This window comes from Tauraco erythrolophus, chromosome 7 (assembly GCF_009769465.1).
Source record: "Tauraco erythrolophus isolate bTauEry1 chromosome 7, bTauEry1.pri, whole genome shotgun sequence".
Lineage (NCBI taxonomy): Eukaryota > Metazoa > Chordata > Aves > Musophagiformes > Musophagidae > Tauraco > Tauraco erythrolophus.
In genome coordinates, this window is record NC_141471.1 from 43,424,858 (window position 1) to 43,444,291 (window position 19,434).

A 19,434-nucleotide genomic window follows, 5' to 3' on the forward strand; every position below is an offset into this window, starting at 1 on the left:
ATAAAGTGAAATGTGCTGAATTGAGACAGAGCCCTGTCAAATGAGCCAGATTAAAAGTATTTTATTCTAGTCTTAGTCGTATCTCAGTGACCATGTTGAAGTCTTTGCTCTTTGGGTAGTGCGTGAAGATCACCTACTACACTCACTGTCTTCAGTACGTTTCCAGGCAGCATGTCTGTGCCATCATAGGGCACAAAAAGTGCTGTATTACCAGCTATCCAGGTGTGTGAATAAAGCATAAGTGGAAACTGAAGCTCTAGAGCTTTTTCCTTCCTTAAATGGTGATGAAGGCAAGTCTAATACCACGATCATAGTTGTCACCAGACATCCAGGTTAGATAAATTTGACTAATAGGTTCCCTCCTCTGGGAATGCCTCTCTGAGGCACTCTCAATGCGCCATTAAAGAGATCCTATATGGTCCATGCAGGGGAAGACTACCCAAACTGATCTCAGGGAGAAAGCTGGTGTGCTGTTTTGCTTTATTGTGATAGTGCTGCGAAAACCAAGATTCCTCAGGAAGATACCTCTAAGGCTGAGCAAACGGATGAGACTTGCTTCTGTACTGGGACAATCATCTCTAGCAATGTCTTGTTCAATGAAGGCTAACAACAGATGTTGCAAATCTGAATTGCCCTGATCCTTCCCAATATTGGCATATTGACTTACATCAGTAAAAATATGACTTTAAAAAAAGCAAGTGACTTTACATCATCTGCACGGATGTACGGATAAAGCATAGCCATCAACGCTAACTTTTCAGCACCTGCTGCTCATTTGATGAGCCTCTGTCCTGACTCGTGGCTTCACATGATGGAGGTTTTTGCAACCAGCACCCACTTACTGTCAGCAGTAAGTCACCACTGGTCTTGCATGTCTTTGTGCTCTCCTTTAATGAAGTATCTTGTCATCCTGTTTCAGTGGTTCACCTGCAGCGCTGCTCATACCACAGAGTGTTGGCCTCCCAGAGATGTACTTCTCTGTCAAGGAGCTGCCCTCAAAGCTGCTTCCCTTTTCAGCTTCTGAGTAGATGAGTACTCCCTTCTTTTAATGATTCCCAGGCCACCATCATTTACTAGGGATCTTCCATCTGTCACCAAAACAATAACATCACTTGACCCTCTTACTGATCTCAGAGGCCTCTTAAAGGTATAAACAGTCAGTATAAGGCCTTTTTAGTAGTTGCAGTTGATGGTAGTGCTGTATTTGCCATTGGTCACCATGACATTGTTCCCATCAGCTAGAAGGTTAAGGATGAGCACACTGACGAGCATCTACTTGGGAGTCTTCATATAGATCCCCCACATCCTCCTGGCTGTAACACCACTTGGAAAGAGATTGACATGCTTGTCTATATCTGCACGTCCCCATAATATGTGGATGACATTACTGAACGTAGACAGCAGGATGTGGTTTTCCTTGCGTACTCACCTCCCCTCCCCGGCCTTCCATCTATTTTCCAAGAGCCCTCCTCACAAAACTTACTTTGACTGGAATCGATGCGATGCTATCTTGAGGTGCCTTGTAGCCAGAGTTAAAGAACGATTGTCAGTTAAGGAGACCACCTTCAATGGAAGATCTTTTTGCTGGACAGGATGTGTGTCCCATTCTGAACTTAATCAGAGATCATCAATGCTACCTTTCGTTTATAGATAATTGAGTACGCTGTTGGTTTAAGTTGCTACCCGTTGGCATCTGTAGATCTTCCCAAATCTTATTGGTCTGTTGATGCTGGTTGCAGCTCACCTTTGTTGTCTGTGATTCTTTTTCTCTGCCTTGACTGGATGATGAGAGGGGAGCCCAAGAGGCAGGTTCCTTAGTCTCATCACTGATAACTTTTCCTCTGTGTTGGTTGTCACCTCGCATAGAAGCAGGTAGGATTAAAACGATCTGGTTGGACACATAGGACTGTAAAGGGCAATTTGAGTCGCCAAGTCCAGTATAGTTTTTCTGAACTATAGAGAGAAACTGTTCAGGAACAAAGGAAAGCTGCTGAAAAAAATGTGATTGGAGAACAAGGCTAAAGCAGTAGGCATAGCACCTTGAGTGAGAAAAGCTTCATATCGGAGTTTCTGGTTACGTGTGACTTGAGTTACCAGCCTGCTTTGTAAGAGCTGTTTTTGCTGGCTACCCTGTGCTGCTTAAATTGTGGATCATCTTAATTGTATTTGAGAGAAGTGATGTATTTTTCTCTTTGAGTTTGGGAATGGGCAGAAACAGGGAAATGGGTTCAGTCTGAAAAAAAAGTCACAGGTGTGGTCTGGAAAAATCTTTCGTTTCCTAAACCTCTGTAGCCCATGAGATAGTCCTTCATTTATGATATTCTCAATATGGAATTACTGTTTCACATCCTTAGAAACAATGAGGACCAACAGAGATGCCAATGCAAGAACAGAAGTTTTGATTTCACTGAAAGAGGAATTTTTAAGTGTTAAGAAATTGCTTTTACAGTTGGAGAGGGAAATCAGTGTAAAAGTTCCCTTAAACTCAGGGACTGGAGCTCAGTTACCCTTCTTTAGTTTTTATAAATGAAAGAGAACTTCTTTCCTTGACAGTCCATTGGGATTTTTGAATATGGTAGGATAAGTAAGGAATGCATTTAGTTACGAAGTAGAGGATCCTATATATCAGCACAAAATGTGTTCAAAGCCCCTTGAATTCTCTGCAGAAAACTGCAAGAGTCCCTTATAGAAGTGATTGAAAGTCACTGCACAGGAAATAAACTTCTCATCCTGTACATAAACATGAGCCAATTCTACTATATCTGGCTCTCGGGGCAGTACACACAGTAAATTGTTAACCCCATCATCTGACCTGACCATTTATCTTTACTTCTCAGTATAGTTTTGGCAACTGCTGAGTAATGAAAGAAACATGGAATGCAGATAGCTGTAAAAAAACCCAACCAAACAAACAAAAAAAACCACCCAAACCAAAAACCACACACACACACAAAAAAAACCCCAGCACCAAACCACCACCTCTCAAAAGAAAAAAAAAAACCAGCCACCCCACACCTCGGTTACAAACAGCCCTTCAAAACAGCAAACAACAGGAGAAAATGAGAAATTGCCTGATGCAGTGGGAGGTTCTTAAATATGGTTAGTATAGAACAGAGTTAACATCTTTGTAGAATAACAGACATGTGAAGCATGGATTTTCAGTCCTTCACATCTCTTCGTTATGCTAGCATTGTGCTAGCACAGGTGAATTAGTAACTCCCCTGAACCTTTGTGGAACAAATAACCACAGTGCCTTTCAGACTTTGAAATGTGAGCTCTGTGTGTTTTTAATGTTACATGTTATACATGAAGGTTGGCTAAAATAGGCTATTCTGCTTATAGAGTATTGTTCCCATATGAGGATTCAGGCTATGTACTCACAGCTGCTGCTCCAACATGGACTCTCAGTTCCACTAAAATCAATAGCTGGCACAGCAGGGTACTGTTGTATGGTGTGTAAATAAATGGGTGTCATTGTGTCTCACTTTCCCCCCCACCCCCGCCTTTCAGATTTAGATTTCCTTTTTTTCAGGCATACATCAGGGTGTGTTTGTAATGCAGGCAATACCAAGCATAGCTGCTTAGGGAAAAAGAAGCTTCCCCCCCTTTTTATACTTCCCAATAGGATTTTCAGATAAACAACAATTGCATTAATTATATTAATTATCTCTGAACAATCTCAGTCAGGAAAAAACAAATAAAACAGAAATCCATTTTGCAAGTGTCAGCTTTATGACAAAAAGGAACGCACAGTTGCCCAGTAGACAGCTATCTTACATACCAAGATGTAGGAAAAGTGTTGTAGTAGTAGTGTCTTAATTCTGTTAAAATAATTTATCTTCCCTCCTCCCATAAGTCTTGCACCTATAGTTGAAAATATATGACAGTTGTGATTATGGGATATAAGAGCTACAGATCTACTTTTCAGTAAACTGGCTTTGAAGTTCTGTTTCATGCATTTTCTTTTTTATTCATGCATCTGGTCATATAGAGTGGTTTACTTTTTTGGCTGCAGACTTGGCAGATACAAAATGCAGATGTTGTTCTTCTGACTTAAGCTGCTATTTTAAGCTTTTTGGCCAGCGATTGGAAATTTTAGGCTTGGTTGTTTATTTGCTTATCATCAAAGTGGTTTTTGTCATATAATTCATATGCAAGTATTAGCTTTCTATGTTTACTTTCAGAGTTTGAGATTAACAGTATGGTCTTTTTTTCCCCTTTCCTTTTTTTTAAACCAGCCTGCTCTTTTGATTAATAATACAGTAGAATATGTTATGCTTCAGAGAGCTTTTATTTGCCAAAAAAAAAACCCCAGCCCCAACCCTTACATTGTGCTGTAGTGCTTTCCCTTTAAGAAAACCATATCTCTCTCCAGATGCCTGCATCTCTTTGATACAGAAGGGTACACTAAGTTCCATCTATAAACAGAATCCACTAATTAAGAGTAATTGCTTCGGAGATTGGTACAGACTATTCAGCATCAGATGCATGTTCCTCTCAGATATCCATTAGCCTCTAATAAGATAATGCAGATGTGCCAGTCTGTTTCCTGTTTCCTTCTATTGTACCTTTATTGCCGTATATGGACCAATGGGATGGGCTGAACAATAAGTGGATGTCCTTTTGCTCCCGGAGCCCTTCTCAAAGGAATGTTTGTTATTAGATTGCTTTTTCTGTTTAGTTTCACATCACTATGCTAATAAAGGAAACATAACACTCCAAAGGCTTTTTTTTTCTTTCCTTTTTTTTTAATTTATTTATTTATTTCTGCCACAGTAACTAGTTTATTGTTTAATTAAATCTCGTCAGATAGCCAAGAAAACAAAAATGTAACCTCTCTCAGTCTGTGAGGACCAGTGCAAAATGAAGTACGTCCCTTTATGAAATAAACTTTCCATGCATTTTTAAGAGTTTGAAGGCACTGCAGTTACTGTGTTACTGTATCTGGCTGATTTACACTTGAGTCGTGCTAAATCTGCTGAATTATTCAGTACTACTCAATGCTACACCATCAGCTAGTGTAATGGAAAGCATATGCAAAATCAGGGATTTCAATACAAACTATACATTAAATACAGGAAGGGTTCTCAAAACTATTAGATCTTGACTTGTTTTGAAAACAGCATTAGACTATGTCTCAAAGCCACCTAATAAATAAGGACTCCGTCAGCTCTGTCCCTTGGGAAGAAGATGTAATATATTGTTGAAAGGTTTTGCATGCAAAGTTTCTCTGGAATTGTTTTTGTTGCTGGGAGAGGAGCAACTTGCCTCTCCCACCTTACTGCCCAGGCTGCCCTCGCCGTCCAGAGGTTCCTGTTTTAGGAGTTAGCTAAAGATTTAAGAGGGGGGATTTTTTTGGCATTGGCAAGAAAATGGGAAATGATCTTAGAAGAGACTTCCTTCATGACCCTGGCAACTTTGGGGACAGCTGTGCTGCGGACTGTCGGGCTTGAAGCAGCAGCTTCCCCAGAGCCCAGCTCCATGCAGAGCATGTCCTTGTGTCGGTGTGCCTCTCCTATAGTCATGGCTTTGTCCTCCAATTGTACAGGAAGAGCAACAGTGATTCGCTATTTGTAGAAGAGTGTAGGGACAATGGATTTAGCTTAAAAATTTGCTGGGTGCCACAGTTGTGGATATCTTAAAATGACTGCTGAATTTCAAACATTGGCGCAGGTAGGGCAGAACTCTCCACTGAACTTTTCAGAAATGGGGGAAGAAAAAAAGGGGAAAATCCTGTTACTTGTGATGCTGACAACTTAATTCCCTGCTGTGGACAGTGAGAGGGGAGGAAGAGGAATGCAGAGACAGGGTGGTGTTGGCAGAAGGGAAGACAAAGCATAACCTTCCTACTGGCACAGGACTATTGGCCAAGCCTCCTGGCTTGGCTTCTTGTCTATCCAGCTGTTGATGTGAGTCAAAGTCACCTGTAACAGCAAAGAGATTTTATGAATTCAAATAAAATCTTATGCAAGTGCAAAATTCAGAAGGATGAATTATGTTACAATAATACTAAATATTGTTACCAAATGTAAGCTAAACAGCAATATAATGCATGAGAATCAATTCATTTAATACATTCTAGGAGAACTGATGGATGTGTGGAAAGCTAAAATGGTTTCTATAGTAAAGCCTGTGCAAAATGCATGGGAAATTAAGAGAATAAGAAAAGTTGGATCACTGTTTATCCAGCAAAATTTGGAGCTTATATATGAAAATTCATGGCTTTAAACTTCTGCTCAGCTACACAAACATCAAGAAGAAATGTGGAAGAGACAGGTACACCTGCTGCATTAACAACAGCTGATAAATATGCTGTCTACTCTGCGCTAGAGCTACTGTAGCCTCCTTCCCCTGTGGCCATCTGCTTTATCACTGAAGTCAAGTCAATAAAAGACCTGTAAAAACCAAAAAGGAGGCATATGTTCTGTCAAAGGAGAGTCATTGGCTGCCGTTCAATGCGATGTAGTGCACAATGCGATCATCCCTTGGTAAACCTTCAAAGAAACTTTTCTGTATGATCCTTTTCCATACTGTTCATACTAAGGGCCTTGAACTCATGAACAGTCACTAAGGACAAGTCTAATGGAAGAGGATTTTCATCGTATGCTGGGTAGATCCTCTGAAGTGCCTTGATGACAGCTGTTTTCTGAAAATTTTGCCTGGAATGTAGAGGGCAGAAATCCGTGCTATTGCCTCACACGAATGGGTCTTCAGCCACCACCAAGGTGACTCTGTGGTCAGTTTGGGTTGCACCTTCTGGGGTTGCTCCTCAGCTGTGGTAGCTGGCTCTTTCTGTCCTAATTAGGATAAGCTCATTAGCTCCCTCCTCAAGGGAATCTAGGTGCAGGCCAGAAGACAGTATGTTCAAGGTCTACATGGCATGGAAAGGATAGGGCTTGTTTGTGAGCAAGTGTCTCAGCCCAGAGAGGATGCGCTCCTTCAGCTGTGGGGCGTTTGTCATAGCAAGTGACAGCAAAGCAAGGTCTTCTCACAGCTGACACCCATACAGTGTCTTTACAGTGTTTTGGTGTAGGTTTGGTTGGGCAAAAGAGATGTTTTCACCTCGTAACCATCTGCAGCTGATATTCAATGCTGGGATCTTCATCAATGAGTTGAGGGGCATGAACATGTCAGTCTGATGCCACATGAGTGAAGTCTTGCCTTAGGAATTGTCTTCAGTGCCATGGAACGAGCATGAATGGGGACTGATCTTTGGATTTCCTATGCTGCAGTGGTTTCTACTTTGTGATGTCCTCTGCTGTGCAGTGATGGAGGTCGTGGGTCTGTAATCTCTGTTAGCAGAGCTGGTGGCTTGAAGCCCCTCAGTAACCACAGAGCACAAGTGGCATTTGCTTCTTTACAAGAAGCTGGAGTTGCTAAACCATCCTATAGGTGTTCAGCCATGTGAACATTTGTAACGTCCGGCTGCTTCTGAGAGACACTACTTGGAGTCAAATGATACACTGTTTAGACTATCATATCTTGTACACTTTCTTCCCTCTCTGTCTTTATTTGGAGAGAAAAGTTCTGAAGAACTTTGGAGAGGAACAAGTTCTGAAGGCTTATCTCTGCCACAGATATCTGCAGGGGTGAAAGAGAGTGATTTTTGAGTCAGGCAAGAGAAACTTGCTTTCTGGTAGTAATTTTGGTATATAAGTGCACCTTACGTAAAATTATAAGCATGCAGAACTATAGGATTAAAATCTAGTTTTGGCACTGTCATGGTTTGATGTGGGGGGGGGGGTGGTTCTGGTGGCAGGAGAGGGGTTTTGGTCCCTGTGACCTCCCCGGTTTTGGAACCGGGTTAGGCTTAGTTCTGGCCACCAGATCAGACTACCATCCCCCTCGGGGTTGAGCCAATAGGGCGCCTCTGCGAATTGCCCTATTTAAGTCAGGACAAAGGAACCGGAAAAGGTGCTTTGCCCAGGATCGAGCAGAGAAGGGAGGAGGGCACTGTCCCCGCTCCCTGGCTCCCGGCCGGGCAGCTGCCTGCGTCAGGCTGGCGCCGCCCACGGAGAATGGCGGCGGCGGAGCCAGCTGGGGAACTCGGGAGCACCCCACTCCCAGGGAGCCCACTGGGCTGAGTTCACCTGGAGAGAACTGAGATCTGAGAGAAACAGCTGCATCGACAGCAGGTCAGTGAGGATGGAGCGGGAGGAGGTGTGCCGGAGCCGAGTTTCCCCTGTGGCTGATGGTGAGATGGCAGGCGGCCCCCCTGCAACCAGGGCAGCCTCGGTGGAGCAGAGACCCACTCGCAGCCCGTGGGGAGAAGATGCCTGAGCCTGAGGATGGTCGTGTTGGGACACACGACAAGGCAGAGAGGCATCTGGAGTCTGCGTGACGACCCACGCCGGAGCGAGGGGCTACAGCTCCCTAAGTATCCGAGACTGTGGTAAAGCCCACACACACCGGAGCAATCTATGGGGAAGGATTGTTTCCAGTGGGCTGGACTCACGCTGGAGAAGTTTGTGGATTTTTCCTCGTGGGTAGGGGATCCATTGGAGCAGGGGAAAAGGGTGTAAGGACTCCTTCTCCTTTAAGAAAGAAGCAGCAGTAACAGCACGGAATGAACTGACCTGCACTCCCCCAGTCCCTGCCCCCTGTGCTGCTGGGGGGAGGAGGTAGAGCCGGAGGAAAAGGAAAGCGGGGGGGAAGGTGTCGGTTTTAAGATCTGGTTTTGTTTCTTTCTGTCCTCTCGAGTAATCGGTTTTTGTTTCCCTTTGTCCTTCTAAGTAATCATTAATAAACTTTTTGCTTTGAGAAAAGCCCTGTCTGTTTTGCCCAGGACCATGGTTGGTGGATGCTCCCTCTGTTCTTGTCTCAACCCTCAGTCCGTTTGTTTGTTTTTTTTTTCTCTCCTCTCTACTTTACTGGAGAAGGAGAGACTGTGTGAGTTTTAGTTGCTGGATCAGCCTAAAATCACGACAGGCACTGTTAGGTATTTCATCTAGAATTACATACCGAGGAGCTGTAATACTGCTGCGTTTTGCAATCACCAAGTCCATCACACAACATGTTCCTCCAGTGATGAAGAAGTGACCAAAGATTTTCCCCAAGTGCCCTTTTTTCTCCTTTGTCCTGGAGGAGTTGCTTCTTTTCTGAATACTTGTCACTTAAATATACAAATATATCTGATGTTTTGGTTTTGGGAGTTTTTATAATTTATAATGAACTCTGTGTTTTTCTGGCTAATAGAAATATAACTGAATGTATTAGAGAGTTTTATAAGATGAATTTTATTTCCAGAGTGCTGCATCATTTAAAAATAGGTGGCCTTGTTCTGTGATTAATTTAATGCATAGATTTTGGGGCTGGTTTTCATCAACATCCCTCCCCTTTGTGTTTTGGCAAAGATTTGAAGTGCAGTATTTTTGCCAGCTCTCACAGCATTGCTTTAGAGAACATTAGTTCTTTGCATATTCCTTTGATACTTGAGTTTCTGTGTCTCTTAAGCTTCATAAAGCTTTAGCCAGGTAAAACAGTCACCTGCGGTGGTTTGTCTCGTTTTGTATTGTTAATGAATTGATATTTTGGCTGTTGAGGCTTCCTCAAAAGGTCTGCCCAATTTCACCAGTCTCCAAGCAGGTGGTCCTTGAGCTTGGTGTGGCCAACAGCAGTGCCTTAGCTCACTATACCCCCCTTACAGTCTCAGCTCTGCACACGCCTGTCTCCATTAGCATTAAAGGTATTTTGTGCATAATTTACACAGTTATCAAATACTTACAAGCTACGTTTCTGTTATCCCCAAGCAGGCTGTACTCCAACAGAAATTGCTGTCTGAAAACATGCACAGCTGGTAACCTTTGCTAGTATTCCACACAGAGCAGAAACACTCTGCTGCTCTCTGACAGGCAAACATATGCATTCGGGGTTGGGTGGTGGTTTTTTTTCTTGCTCATTTGAATTCTTACCGACAACTAGTAGACTAAGTAGCAGTAGTGATAGTCAACGTTGTGTTGTCACAGTTTCCCTCCTCTGGCATCAATTTTGCTTTGTGACCTTGACGAGTCATTTCACCGCTGCCTTTATTTTCCCACCCAAAAATCATCTTGCCTTTGGTTTCAGACTATAATTTTAAAGAATTACGAATAAAAATGCTATATAGGCTGTGGATGTTGTTACTGATCACTGACTGTGGCAGATGCAAGGGCGTAGCACGTTGTCTTGGGAAACAAAGCCTTTAGGCAGCCCTGGACTGCCTCGCTTTTGGGTGATTGAGTTTGCTCTGTGACTCCTACTGCCTTCCCCCAACAGCATGCATTGGAGGAGACAGGTAACCCCTCGTGCAGGGTGATGCTTAGGGGCCGGCTGCAGTGCTCAGCGGCTTTCACCTGGCACATCCCACAAATAACTGCAGCAGGAGCGTTAGCGATACGGAGTGGTTGCAGCCTTCCCAGTAGCTCTCAAGACACTGGTAGCACTTACTAGTGTTGCACAAGCAGGTTGGTTCTGAAAAGGCCAGCCTTTCACTATACATAGGCTTGAACAGTTATGGTGGGAGCAAATTTCACTGCTGAGAATAGCACAAGAAGCACCCTGTTCTCAGCCTGGGGCTTTCGGTCTAGCAGCTGAGAAAATGAGGACCTCTCAGCAGGTACCAGCCATTTGGGTGAAACGCCGAGAAAGGCGTGTGTAGCTCTGGATGACATAGATGATGGTGGTCATGAGAGCAGGCAAGCTCCCTAGCAAAACACAGGAGCAGTGTATTGCCATCAGGTCACTCGCTCACCCAGCTGAGGAAATAACAGGTGCTTATTTATTTGGTGATAGAGGCAGTTTTACTCTCACAAAAAAAAAAAAAAAAAAAAAAAAGAATGATCAGTGAGGTACCTTTTAAGTGATAATAAGATAAACTAACTATCCTTTGTGAGAACAATCATTGGTAAGCCAATTAGTGTTTTAACAGCCCAATGCAAAAATCACCCTCAGACAGTTCACCAGTGCCCTGCCTGGGCCACAACATTGAAGCAGAGCAAAGAGACCCCTCAGTGTCATTCAATCTATGACTTCTGCGGGGAAACTGCAAGCTTTCATGTATATGGACATTTTTCAGAAGCTGATTTTTCTCCCCCAGTGTCAATATTTCAGGTAGTTATTGATGCATTGATTTTAAAACTGATAGTTTCCAAACAAGATTGTGTCTGACCAGAAATTGCTTTTGGTGTAATGCATCAGGCAGGGAAATCTAGTTGAGAGGTGTTGTGCTGTTAGCTTCAGTAGAATGAGAATTTTACCCCAGGTAACCATCAAGCCAATCTTGTAGGACACTGATAAATAAGTAATCAATTAACAAAGTAGCAAAGGGGTAAAATAGTTTTCTATGCCTATGTATTAACAATATGAATATTATAATTAATATATCATTTTCTTCTTCCCACAGACTGTATCAGCATGCATCTGTAGAGACCAACTGTCCTCCCAGAAAAACATTTGCGTGAGCAGCTGAACTGTGCCTGAATACTCAGAGTAAGAAAACTTTCCACAGTCTGCAGAGCAAGAATGAACTGGAAAAGAGAACAGTAGGAAGCAGCGATGAAATATAGGATGGACCTGATCTAGTGATTTACTTTTTCATCATCACGCAGTCCAGCTCAAGCCATACCTACAGGCTTGACAGCCCTCTTCATTCACCAGTCGAGGTATCTATTTGCTGACCTGGAGTGATGCAACATAATATTTATACACTGTGAGGTGTTAACATGACTACCAGCAGCCGCACATGTCCAGTACCAGCAGTGAATGGACATATGACACACTATCCAGCAGCGCCATATCCATTACTTTTTCCTCCAGTCATTGGTGGACTCTCTCTGCCTTCCCTCCATGGACTCCAGAATCACCCACCGACTAGCGGATGCAGCACCCCATCACCTGCAAGTAAGTGCGTGGTATTTATAGCTTTTATTGATCAGTTTTTCTTCTTAACAGAGACTGATTGTATTTGTTTGGAAATTATTTTAAGACTGATTGCAGTTGTTCATCTGTGATGTATTTTACTTGGGCAAAGAGCATGCGTTGTTTTGAAGTACCATGTTCACTTCATCTTACATCAACACGCAGCTATATGACATACTAAAGCTATGGAAACCAGAGGTGATAAAACCTGCTATGGATTTTGGCATATTCTGCATTATCATGTTAGCTGCAGAATTCGATGTGTTTAAAGAAAAATTGGCTGTTGTGTATTCAGGAACAGCGGTGATTCCTCAGTGCAGAATTCTCTTAAATTGTGAGGTAATTAATACCATTTTCGTTCTCTTCTGTAAGTGACTGCTTGCTTTCTGGGCAGCTTGTGAAGAGCAGCCCAGTGGACAGGTAGTAGCTGTGAGCTGCCTGTGGCTGCAGAATTAGCCCAAGTCTGTGACTGGGTTCCGCGTACAGCACTCACGTTTTCAGCACTGCTGAGTGTTTTAGCTGGGCAAGTTTGTTTTCGTTGCTTTATGATGAAGACACGTTTTCTGCTTAGTCTTAGTTTTGTATGTGTTTAAGTAGCTCCAAACAAAGGTGTCCCAGGTATAAGCTCTTTAAGTAGCATCACACAGTCAAGATACATCTCTAGCAGTCTTCGCAGTGGGTGACTGATGTGTTTATTGCCCTTGTGAGGAAAAACAGAACGTATACAGCTTTGCAGGTTGGTTTGTTATGAAGATGATTGTCTAAATACATCACTGTGATTGTTCGATATGAAGAGGTCTTGACTGAACAGCAGATTTGCAGAGCTGCTACACCTTCCACTAAAGGAAAAGGAGACTTGCTAAAGCAGTGCCCCTCATACGTCTTTCAATAGAAAGTGTGGAAAGTTGGAGCTCCAAACGTGGATGGGAAACCACACTGAAGAAAAAACTTCTGAAGAGTAAAGTTAAGGGGTTTGTGCTGCCTGATACTAATTCTGGCTTCATGTCTAACATATGCGTATTTGAAGTCTGGGCAGTCTTGAAGAAAAGCAGTGTTTTTTCCCCAGTTAATGTGGACAGTTTTCGTGGAGTCACATGCACAAAGAGGTATAATCGGGTGAGGCCTGTATTTGCTGATTTCTTGCAAAGTATTTATCTTTATTGGAAGTGAAAAATGAACACTTTTAGCCAGAAGGTCTATGAGTAACTGTGACTTTGCAATCCTTTCAGAAATTATCCTGTTTAATTATCAGAATGCCATACTGAATTTGTCCCTCAATATTATTAGTTAGTAAGAACTATTTCCAATGCATACATTAGTAAATACCAAATGTATATGATCAGATATGCAGAGTTTTTCTTCTCCATGAGTTGTTTCTGTGGAATTAAGAGTGTGTTGCAGATGCATTATTAGTGATAATAAACCAGTCAGTGTTCAGCCTTTCAAAAAGTCATGCTAAGTATGAATTTCTGTGGATATGCAAATACGTTGGCAGCTACTAAACCTTTGGGTTTGCATCTTCATGCCCTGGTCCCAGATTTTCAGGGCATTATTTTTGTCGAGGTGCTTTGCAGCACTGGCTCACGTCGACTGAGCATGAAAGCCTGGCAGCTGTTGTGCATAGCTCGAGCAATAGTGTTGAAACTACCAGCCAAAATTGGCGAGATAGGAGGGAGGTGACTTGAAGTGAATTTCTTTCAAACATATTCCTCTGCAGGATGACTTTTCTGGTTTGTACTACTCTGTTTCCTTACCTTTGGGTGGTGACTCTCTTATTTCAAAACCTGTAGACTTCGGATTCTGGAGCTTGAGGTCAATCTGATTAGAGTTAGGGAGACAACTTCTTGGAAGCAAGCAGGTTGAGCTTTGGGTTATATTTCAGGTTTTTGTTTTTCACTGTGAATGTTTTTTAAATGTTGTTTTGTTTTGGTTTTTTTTTACAATAAAGCCACCCATGGACTGATGGTCAGTATGATTGGCCTCTATTAAACCACTGCTCTCTATATGCTTGAAGCTATTGTACTGTTTATCTTCTGGATTCTTTCCCTTCATGCAAAATCCAGTAGAAAATGATTGTACGTAATAGGAATCCTGTAAAGATCTCTCTAATATTTTTAAAACAATGCGATTCAACAGCTTTTGTTCCAAGTTGTGATCATTTAAGACTTCGTATTATTGTCCTGTTGGATTTTCTTCTGTCTTGGTTTTAGACTTTCATGATGGCAGATTACCTTATATCAAATTGCATTAAGTTATATGAATCTGCAGTTGCGGTAGGTATCTCAGTCACATTAAACAGACAACAGTATTTTAGACTTAAGCCTCTTGTGCTCACAGAATTCCTACACCAAGTGTTCACGATGGAGTGATTTAGTTTCATTGATGTTAATAATGGTGTTGCCTCTGTGACCTGTGACTTGACTTCTGTTTTTCTACTGAGATACATAGTGCAAAATACTTAATAATTAGAGGGCTGGTCACAGTGCTAAAGAGGTCATAAGATGAAAAAATATCACCTTTTATGCATACATGACTATGCATTAGCACTGACAGAGACCACGGTCAAGAAGATCATTACTTTTATAAGTCCAATTGATTTACCTACCACTGTATTATCCCATACAGCACAGAGCAGACATCTTCACTCCTGAGATCAGATGGCATGTGGGCTTCCTCGGTTGCATTAATAATGAAGAATTGCTTCCATATTGGAAAAAAAAATAGCAAAGGTTATTTCAGGAGATACTGCTTAGCTCATTTAGAACGGTAAGGGAAGGCCAAACTGGAGCAAACTCCTTTGCTTTTTGGGTCGTGCACCAGCCTGTCCCAGACCAACAGGGTTTGGCTCTCTTCTGGACTGGGTTCAGCTGTGGGAAATGGATGCTTGACATGTTTGCAATGGGAAAATCACAAAACATTAGTGAAATATTTGGGAGAGAAATAAATATATATGGGCAAAAGTTGTTACATGACATCTTATTAAACTAAAAGCATCTTAGGTTGAGGTGAGAAGCAGTCCTGCAGGCACATGCAGACAGTCCTGATATCTGGGTGGAAGTACTCTTCATTAGTCCCAGAAGAAGGGACCCATCTTGCCATCATGAGACTTAATGCTGGTAATACTATTGCCAGAGACCAGTAAGGCAACTGTCACAATGTAAGAATACCAGCTTAAGAAGAGTTTACCTTCTTTATAAAGCATCTGTTGTGGATGTAACTGCAAGTTTTGTTTTCTAGAAAAAGACTAACTGCAAAAATTAGTCTCAAAAAAAAAATACAAAATAGCCTAACTAAGTGAAGCACCACCTGAAATTTGAGAAGGAAGGTATATACAAGCCATGCAGGTCATCACAGTATATCCATTGGTTTTGAAACTGATGAGAAAGTATTGTCTTTATGTTATGGCTGATGGAACTGCAAGGCACACAGCGATGTTACGGTTTCACAGGCAAATCTCAGCATGAGGAAGATGAAGCTGTGCTGCTCATTGGTAGACCATCTTTGTAACACTGGTTTCTGTAATGTTACTTCACCAGAATGAGTTTTACTGAATTAATTTAATATGGGTGAAGACCACTACGTAACAGCGTCAGTTGGTGTGAGCTGGAGACCATGGCATGCGGAAGAAAAAACTTTATCTGAGCTAATGCTGTGATGAAAGTAATCTTTGAGTGTATCCTAGATTAAAATATAGTCTGGACAGGAACCACTGCCGGAGCCACTAAATAATAAAACGCTTTGGTTGGCTATTGTTTCATTTATTTGTTGCAAGCGTGAAGGAGTAGGAGTAGGTTGGTAAGGGGGCAGGGGAGAGTGGTGAGCCTGATTCAAGAATGTTCTGGAATTTATATAAACTTAGTAAGACTGCTTCATCCAGATAGGTTAAAAAAAAAAAAAAATCTGAATGTGTTATTTAGTGGGCTGTTGGGATGTCAAGGAGAAAAATCTGTACTAAAATCATTTGTTGTATTTTAGCCAAGCTTTTTCATACTTTTCTGTCTGGGGTGTTTTAAAAGTGCACTGTAAAGAATAAAAGACCTTATATTCTGTTTTATGTAAGCATTTTAGGTATGAAAAAATGTATGGAAAGTAAAATCATCTGAGGAACTGGAAGAGGTAGGCAAGGAACTAAGACTTTACTTCTGGACAGTGCTATGTAAATACTAATTGTTATATTTAGTAGCCGGTGTTATTGCATCTCAGGCTTTTCAGACATCCTCAGGCCAGGCAGGTTGTTGTTTTAAATGTTGTTTTCTGCTGGAATTGTTTTTTTTTCCATTAATGCTGGTTATTTACTGCTTTAACTCCAACTTAAAGATCACTTGCTTTTTTTTTTTTACTCTGGGAAATGGATTTTCCACTGCTATCATTAAAAAGAGTACAGTCAAATCCAGTGTTACTGCGTAGTACTGCAAGATATTTTTGCCAGCCCCACCCATTGCAGGAATTCATTTACTTTTCCAGTTCTGTTGTTAATCATTATATTGACACAGAAAGTCCTCCCAAAAGCACTCTTTGGCAGATTGCATTAAATATGAATAGCAGATATTCATTACGATGTGTTGCCCCCAAGAGAACTCTAAACTATCTGCACTACTCATGAACAGGCAAATACACTAATTCTCCAGCTATTCAAATTATTTTCAAATAGTTTAGTGTGTCTCTAATAAAAACAAGAATGTCTCTGTTTCCCTTAATTACTTAGAAGGTCAAGGACTCCCACATCTCACTTTACTTCACAAAATGGGGAATATTTCTGTTGGAGATTGGAGTACGGCTAATACATGATGGATTTTCTTCCCTCAGTGTTGTTGCTGAGGCAAGTGCTGTCTGTAATGGACTGAAAAAAACCCCAAACAAAACAGCACTATTTGGCACTCTGGAATTGTCTAAAATAATATTATAATAGTTGTACTGAATTACAAAAAAAAAAAATATATGAATCAACCTTGCTTGATTATGTTGTTGAGCTTTTTCATGCCTTCTAATTTTAGTGTGGCTGTCTCCCTTTTTTTTTTCCCCAGTTCTGTCTCCCTAGGAAGGCTTTGCTGTGTAGTCATTTACATGTATCCACAATTAGCAGATGCCTTTTAAGACTTCTGTACCTATTCAGTGCATGTGTTGCACATCTTTGTTGAAAAGACAGAACATGTGTTTGCATTCAGAAAGAGGGGGATAAACAGAATATGAATATCAGATTTCTTGGCTATAGCCAGTGTTGCCTCATGCTGGCAAGTCTGAGGAGCAATGTCCAGATGATACCTTGCAGATACCATTCATGACCTTAGAAACCACCATTTCTTTTCAGTTATTCCTTTTGTTTATGTTGTGGTGGTTTTTTTTCCTGGTTGGACTCTTTGTGCAGCTTGAAAGTATCCATGCTTCGATTATAAAACTACGTTCCATTGTCAACTTCTGACTCTAGTTAATCTGAAACCATCAAAAATTTAAACTTATTTTTTCATGTTAGAGCTTCTTTTATCAGTACTGCCACTTGCTGAAAGAACAGGAGCTCCTCTCAACTGGGGACAGCTGGTGGCTCTTGCCATAGCTCTACCCTGCTGAGTCGAATCCTCGGCACCCTGCGGGTGGTATGCTTCCGATTTTAGTGGGCAGTGCACTCATCTGCAAGATATCAGTTCTGGGTGTGTATAGACAGGAATTTGCTTCCTGGGAGGAAGCCACATTTAGAAATTGTCTACTCTGGCAGAAGGAGCGCATGGCGTAATTCTGGCACATGCTCCGTAATGGCTCTGTGCGTCCCTCATAGACCTGCTGTAGTCTGAGGGAGCTTGACATTTGGAAGTCTAATAGGAACTGTCAGAGCATTGCTCCTTCCCTCCTTATGGGCCCCAAAGCAAGGAAATTCCCTAACAAAATGCCTTCTTACCTAAGCTTGGAAATATGTTTCTGTGGAGTATCGTGAACAACTTTTTCCTTCGCACTGGCCCAACAAAAATAACACCCAGTAGCTCCCAGCACTGGGGACATCAGGAATGAGGAGCGAAGGGCTTGTTCCAGTGCCCCCCTGCTGGGTCCTACTGGGTGACCCCTCTGTTGCCCCTCTGCCCGGTGATGGTGTGTTTGATGTCAATTCATCCATCACAAATGAAATGCACAGTATATCATTCTAAAGCAACATCATGCCAGACTTTGGGTTGGGCAGGGTAGCCTTATTCAAAGTTACCTCAATGTCTGATGTGTTTTCAACACAAATTGATAGGTGCGATCTTCCAAAATTGTTAATTGTGTGATATGATATTAAAAGTGATATTTTTTTTGCCAGGTTTCCCTCTGAAGGCATATGTTTAGAAGCTACAGTTTTAAGGAAACCTAATCATGTTATTTTAATTACGTAGAGGGTTTCCGTTTGGTCATGTTGCCATGTTCAAAAGGCATGCCACCATGGAGTTTTATTAAATGCTGCTTTTCTTTTTTTTTTTTTTTTTGAGCTAAAACGTGCTGGTTTTTTGCCTCAGTGCTGGCTTTGGTAAGACTTTCCTCCTTCACTCTTCTTGGGTTGTTTGTGTTTATTATGCTTTAGCAATAGGCAGCATTTAATTGGGAAGCCTTGTTTAAGATTCTTACAGGGCAAATTTTCATCAGGAGAGATCAATTTATGATTTTCCTCTGCTAGAATTTCTTTCTCTTTTTGCCTGTTAGGGAATATGGGAACGAGTTATGTTATGTGGACTTTTCAGCTGTATCAATGACAACATGTTTCCCATTTAAAATGATAAATACCCACCCTATCTGATGAGCCCCGAAAGGCAGGGAATCCTTTTTCCCTTCCTTTGTCCTTCAGCGCTCCGTTTTCCTTTCGTAGTGCCCCGAATAGGCCTACATCAGTAATATTCATAAATGATTTACAAAAGTAATTCCTGTGTAATAGCTTGGGACATCAAGATTTTATGGTGCTGCCAGATGTGCTATCAAACAAATTATCTGGTGCAAAAACCTTGTGATAAATACTAGTCAGAGAAAATGCCCCAGGGCAAACTCACCCTCTACAAAAGTAACTATATCTCATATAAATGGTTAGATTCCCCTTTACCACATGTTTGAAATCAGAGTTAAAGCAACAGTTTTATTCACGTGCAAACTTGGGTTTGGGATAAACTAACAAACAGGAAGGACTGGCTTTAAGCAACAGAAAACTCCTTTCCTTTCAGAACCCATGCACGCTCAGAGGAAATGTCAGAGTAAATATCAGAAATATGCGGAAAACCAGAACCTGCATCCCTAAGATACTCCACGTTTTGTCTAGATAATGCATTTTAGAAAGTGGTTGTATCCTAAATATAGTGAGTCTCATCTGGGTTAGGCTGCTGAGCTCCCCACTGCTGTATCTGAGCACTCTGAAGCTGTGCACTGAGCAACGTGCCCAACGTCTGCCACGTCTGCGTGTTCATTTCTTCATAGCCTCTGTAGGTGGAAACGTATGGGCAGCAGGGGCTGTTGTGGCCAGGGGTTCAGGTTTTGAAGGAGAGGAAGCACTGGAGATGCACTAGAAGTCTCTGTATGGCCATGCCTCCATGC

General features: G+C 41.8%; 1 protein-coding gene across 2 annotated transcripts in view; it reads left to right on the forward strand.

Annotated features, from left to right (window-relative positions):
* The first annotated feature begins 11,699 nt into the window (after window positions 1–11,699).
* Window positions 11,700–19,434, forward strand: part of RARB (retinoic acid receptor beta) — a 192,317-nt gene continuing 184,582 nt past the window's right edge. For both annotated transcript variants that reach the window (XM_086614247.1, XM_086614248.1), the window contains exon 1: window positions 11,700–11,877. In XM_086614247.1, the coding sequence (XP_086470373.1) occupies window positions 11,700–11,877 (178 nt within the window). The remainder of the gene's footprint in view (window positions 11,878–19,434) is intronic.